Source organism: Purpureocillium lilacinum (assembly GCF_023168085.1).
Source record: "Purpureocillium lilacinum CBS 284.36 DNA, scaffold_6, whole genome shotgun sequence".
Taxonomy (NCBI): Eukaryota; Fungi; Ascomycota; class Sordariomycetes; order Hypocreales; family Ophiocordycipitaceae; genus Purpureocillium; species Purpureocillium lilacinum.
The window spans coordinates 366,699-372,682 of NW_027072116.1; the positions used below are offsets into that span (position 1 = coordinate 366,699).

At 55.2% G+C, this 5,984-nt stretch overlaps 1 protein-coding gene across 1 annotated transcript; it reads right to left on the reverse strand.

Annotated features, from left to right (window-relative positions):
• Positions 1-2,507: 2,507 nt before the first annotated feature.
• PLICBS_008041 (uncharacterized protein) lies at positions 2,508-3,450 on the reverse strand (the record flags this gene model as incomplete). The annotated part of the gene is made up of 2 exons (XM_018324482.2): positions 2,508-2,947; positions 3,036-3,450. The coding sequence occupies 2 exons, from the start codon at positions 3,448-3,450 to the stop codon at positions 2,508-2,510; spliced, it is 855 nt and encodes a 284-aa protein (XP_018177661.2).
• Positions 3,451-5,984: the final 2,534 nt, after the last annotated feature.

Below are 5,984 nucleotides of genomic sequence, written 5' to 3' on the forward strand. Positions count from 1 at the left end.
AGAATGGGAACCAAGACGCGACGGCCTCGTGCTTTAATACTCCCGCTCAGAATGTCTATGGCGTCGTTGGCTCTGCCAGCTCACGGCACGCGGCAAACCGACTTCCTCACCCCTTTCCCTGTGCCGGACGCTGTGTCACGATGATGAATGCGACGCTGACGACGATTCCACATGGAAACGCTGAAGCTGGAAGTCGAGAACCGTTGCTATTGTCGGCGCTCTATACGTACGGCATCCGGCACGACAACTCCGTCCCCCAGCCCAACCGCGACCATTATTAGGCCCGAATCTTCGGTCAGGTATCGATGAGTCTGGCCCTGCTACCCCCGTGGGATGCCAACCAATGGCCTCCCAGGGAATAAGGCAACGGCTTACGAAGCGGGCAATGCATGCCTCGAGATGTTCGTCATGCGCATCCCTCAACCCCGACCAACCCATTGTTTAAGATTTGCCGCAGTCGACTCCTGTATCGGCGTACCTTTTGTCTCGGCATGGAAGGGCGTTCGAGGCTCGCGCCACGCCTGCTTGGCATCGCATCACCCTCCGATCAGGCCTCCGATCAGGGTCCGGGGTCATCAGACTGCATCGTATCGTTGACATTTGGACGATTGGAGACAGCTCTGCGACATCCTTCAAAGGAGGCGCTTCGAAGCTGTGGCGATTATAATTTCTGACGGGTACAGGCCCCGCGAGGCGGCCCGAGCCGTAGTTTGGACCGGCGTGGGTTATGAGGAGTCGAATAGATCGCATGAAGTGCGGACTACTTCGTATACTGCGCTGTATGCAAAGGGCCCTACATAATAGTTGCCAGGCAAACAACCGTGACTGTACACTGCACACTACGAAGTATAGTGGTGTCTTTGTAAAACCCTCGGCGCATATGCCAGAGTTGCGTGCGACAGGAATGACGCTGAGCGTCCCTTGCTCGTCGGCGCCCTTGTCAACACGTCCAGGCACCAGGTGTCCTCGTCAAAGCCGAATCGGCTTGCCCGAGATGCCTCCGGCAAGTAAAGGCCAGGAATACGCCGTGAATCAGGCAATCTCTGATGTCATTTGAGCAAGTTTGAGGCAGCTGGTGCTACACTCCAGACATCACGCAGCTCATGAAACGAGGCGAAGCAGTCACGCCTGCCCATGCCTTCTCAAAGATGACATGGTGCCGCGCTGAAGACTTGCTGAAGTATAGCTATCGCTGCTAATAGTCCGCCGAAGGCCATCGGACGGATGAAGCGGCCGTTCTTGTTCCCAACATGGCTGCCAGTGGCAGCGGGTACCCGCCCCGTACGCCAATACCAAGATCACCAAGGGATGTGATGGGTCGGTCCCCAAGGTTTCTGTCTCCATGAGCCAGCGATGCCTGCCGCCGAAACGGCCACCAGGGGCTACTCGCCCCAGCCTGAAGTGCCGATGGCCCGATTGCTGGTCGGGGCCGTGGCAAGCAAGGGTGTGCTCACCCACCGGAAGAAGGCCGTGTTGATAACGTGCCGAGCCATCGCCCCGCCTCGGCAGACACTTTCATGCGGGAAAACGGTTAACCGGCCTTGGAAGCATGCCAATACGATGGCCGTGGCCGCAGAGGACGAGTGACCACCGTGCTGCTGGTCAGGAGAAAGCCGCACGCGGTGCACCGAGAGCCTCTGCGGAACGTCGTCATCGCAGACGTGTATCGGGACGTGAGTGGCGTCGAACCTCTATTGAGTTGTTCCTATCCCTGACAATGACTTCATCTGCTGCTGCTTAAGCTTCGAACCAGAAACCGCCCTGGCAACCGGACGAGACATCGGAGCAGGTTGTGGGGGGCCGGAACTCCTTCTCCGGCCTACCCCCTCGCGACTTTTTAGAATTGAACCCCTCGTGGCCAGGTGGATGACCCATCGCCCCTCAGCTGGTTTAGGTGTCTTTGCCCTTGTTTCCTGAAGGAGCACAGCGTTCGCCGAAGGCGGCACCCCACGTCAGCTCACCGAAGTCCCATACCGCCAGAGTGGTTCACAGCGCTCTCTCGCCAAGACCAGTGCAGAATAACGAGTCTCACTTGATGAAGACGATTGCTAATTGTAAGTGTAGGAAACCATAGTCGGACAGATAATCCACAGATGACGTTTTCCCAGCCAACCGAGAGATGCCTAGACCTTTACCTGAACCTTAAGTGCGACGACTCGCGTTAATGCCGGCGACCCAGGCCGGCCGATACTACCTCTGAGATATGCATTTAGAGGTAATTGTCTCTGCAAATAGTAAAATCTGCCTTCAAGTCAGTCTTTTCAGCGGCATCATCAAGGAGGACCAAGACTTCGGTTGGCCGCACAGTCAAAGTGAGTGAAGCGAATTATTGCTAACCCTGTTGTGGTCTATATGCTTTTGACTCTTGAATGGACAGCCGCCTGAGATGGAAATGGATGCCCCGGACCAAGTCTGTGAGCCATAGGGCAATTGTGTACGTTGAAACAACATGAAAGGCTAGAGGGACGGCATCAATGTTCTACTCCCCCGAGCGACAATTCTGAACTTTATGGTTGGGCCCCCTCTACATGACTCTCGCCCTGCGCAATCTCCATCTTCGCTATCGCGCTCATCACCAAAGGACACGTCTCTGGGCGGCAAGACTGCTTCGCCTTCCTGAGGCCTTCAGCCCAGATGTTCCACATCTCCATGGTCAGAACTAGCTCGTTGTGGTTGGGATTGAAGACACGCTTGTGCTGGATGTTGGCCCAGAGCCGCGTTGGTGCGTAAATGAGCCACATACAAGCGGTTCGAATGATTGGGTCCGTAGGGCTCGACTCTTCGAATGCCTGATGGAAGGCATGCGTCGCCAAGGGTGAAAAGTCCACGTCGGTGACTTCTGAGCTGGTGTAGTTTGCCCTGCTTGCGGCGCTGAGCTGCGCGAGGAGAGCGATCATGTTTTCCCAACGGTCATGCTGGTAATGCGTGGCTTTGGGATCTTTCGGGTCTGGGACGTCTCAAATTAGCAATGAGTTGATAGCGACAGTCAGGTAGTGAAGACCGAGGGCTCGCGTGGGTACTACTCTGAGACTTACCGAACTCTTGCCAGGCGTCAGCGACAGTGTACCCAAGGGCTGGTAGCCCTGTCCAGAGCAGCTCGCCCTCGTGCCTCATCTGCTCTCCCGTCTCGGCGTCATCCATCCTCTTCTTTTCTAGTTGGATGACGAATTCAACCATCTTGGTCTGCTTCTCCGGGACGGTGCGCTTCGCGATCTCGATCAGAGATTGCCATGTATTCCAGGGGAAAACCCCGAGCGGAGCCTTCACGTCTGAAGTTTTGGCGGCGGCCGCGAGGGCTGTAAACTCCTCGAGAGCGTCGTCAACGGAAGCGTTGTGCTTTTTGGCCAGGTTGTCGAGGAGCTTGTATTGGGGTAGAGCCTCAAGTTCAATGATCCAACGGGGCGGCGCGTCGGAGCCTCCGTGGCCAGGGGGCCTAAAAGGCCGGAACATTCTGGATCGGCCGTCATGCAGGTGCAAGGGAGACGCGGACGCTGTCACGACCAGCACGAAGAAGAGCTGTAGCTGCATGATTAGACACAGAGATGCGATTCGCTCCGGGAAACTCAGTAATGGTAGCTTACTCCGAAGATTGTAGCAGGTTTGCGCCGAGCGAAGGGCGGGATTATATGGTATGAGAAGCAAGGCGTTGCTAGCGGCCTCTTCGTTCATTTGAGAGTCTATGCGCGGAACAGAATGCTTCAGCTTCTGATCGATGACGAATTGTCAAGTCCTCAGTGGTGAAGCTGATTCGTGCCTCTCCACGGGCCACAACTATAGTGGGGTTGGGGAGGCTGTTCTCGCGAAAATGGGCGCGGCGAACTTGCGGCTGTAACGTGAAGACGTAAGCACAGGTTGGTGCTCGGACGCTTCCCGTTCTATGCCCTAATGCTGCACAAGTCTTTGCCCGGCAGTCTCACGTCTGCCACGTACCACGGCAATTCTCAATCCGATTTCTATGTACCCCAAGCGGCGTCGCCGGTTCTTACGCGGGCCCCCGAACCAGATCGACCCAGACAGCTGACACAGAGTGATGACTTGACGTCAGGCGTTTCAGGGCCAACTTGGTCTCAGCAAACCGGGCGACATTGCTGTCGCGTTGCCCCATTGCTTGGCCATGACAAGAGTCACTGACCGAGCACCTGCGTCTCGCCTCGCGCCAGCCAGAAGAAGATTGCCAGATCCAACGTTGTGCCTTTCCTGGTGACAATCGGTGGCGACACAGCTTGCGGCAGCGAGAGGAACGACCGGCAATGCATCAGACTGCAAACAAAGGACTGGTCAAGTGCCGGTGCGACGGCGACGGATCTTGTGCACGTTGTCGCCGCCACCGGACCTCTACGCAAACATGACTTTGTCGCCGTGAGTTACAGCAACAGTGAGAGCATGGTTGGCGTGGGCAGTTACTATCATATTCCCGCTCGCGAAACGGGATACAGAAGGATCTCTTTGATGTTGCCCTGCTCTAGGCAATGGCATCCGACGCGGTCCAGCAGCAAGCCATGACCCAGGTACCACGAAGCGGGAAAGAGCCTCTCAATTTGCTGCGTACAATGACAATCTTCCTATAACAAGCTGCCTCATACATGCTCAAAACGCTCATTAAAATCCGACGACGGTCAAAAGCAGTGCAACACAAGCGCAAGATGTGGAATGCTCTACTTCCAGTCGACTATAGAGGCAAGCGCCTCCATCGGCCTCGCCGTTTCCCCCGTGCGACTGAAGCAAAGTGCACCTTAAACAAACTGCAATTGAGTCTTGGGGTGAAGTAAAAGATCCTCGTGCCATTTGATGACTTATTATCCCATATAAAAAGGCATCGCAACCCTCAGAGCTGTGCTCACCGAGACCCGCACAGCGTTGCCTCCCAAAGCACCAAGAACGCAACTTGACAATGAGATTGAGTATCGGGAACATCCTGCTAATCGCCATCGTTGCCAGCTCGAGTGCCCAAGCGAGCACCAAACTCCGGGACGTCCACTGCGGTGGCAGCAGCTGGTCCAGAGACCAAATTACCCGTGCTATAGAGCAGGCCAAGGCGCTCCGCGACTCCGATTATGTTTACCCTCGCCCGTTCTTTAACAGAGACATGAAGGAGAAAGTCCTTTTCAATGTCGAGGGTCAACTCTGGGAGTTCCCTCTCACTGACCCTCCGTGGACCAGTATGTGTCTCCTTTAGGAGCTTTCTCAGCAAGGAGTGCTGGATTCGTCGACGCAGGCTTGTAGCTAACTGTCCTAGATGGTGTGAGTCCAGGTACTTTTCGAGTGATCATGAAGGAAGACTTCAGACATGTTGGGGTTACCAACAAGAAGCCTGGTCTGCCTGGGGATATTTACAGATGCTAGAACTTATGAACTTTGAGAAACGGCTGTAATGACGCACTCTACCAGCCTAACTTGGAGGATGCATTGGTGAAGCTAAGTCGGTCACATGTAAGGCCAGTGGCATACGCTTTGGCAGGCACTGCGTGCAGCCTCAAATTAATTGAACCGAGGCTCACTGTGTTGTTTTATATCGAGCCGTGGCTGTCATCCTGTGAGCTCGCTCGCATATGCCATGCAGCAAAACGGCGCGCACGTCATGTTCTCTCGGTGAACGGAAGTTTAGACTGCTGTCTGGCGAGTAATGGCGCACTGACGTGGTAGGACGTGTCGAGACATGGAGCTGGCGGTCGGAGCGACACTTATTTGCAGAGACCGCGTCATCGCCACTGTCACCAAGAGTTGGCCTGTTTGAGAACTGGATCGAAGGAATGAAGAGCGTATCGGTACACAGGATGGTACCCGTAGCAATAAGATCTGCGACTACGACATAGTAGTAGCTGAAGGAAGCAGCGACGGCAATGAGAGAGGCAGCACTCGCAGCGACTCTACAGCAGTGCATGTTGGGTCCAACAGCAATCAGGGACAGCGGGAATTGAGGCACAACCCCGTTAGGCTACAACAGCAATGCGCTTAGGTCGGCATGCAACACTTGCCTTTGTAGG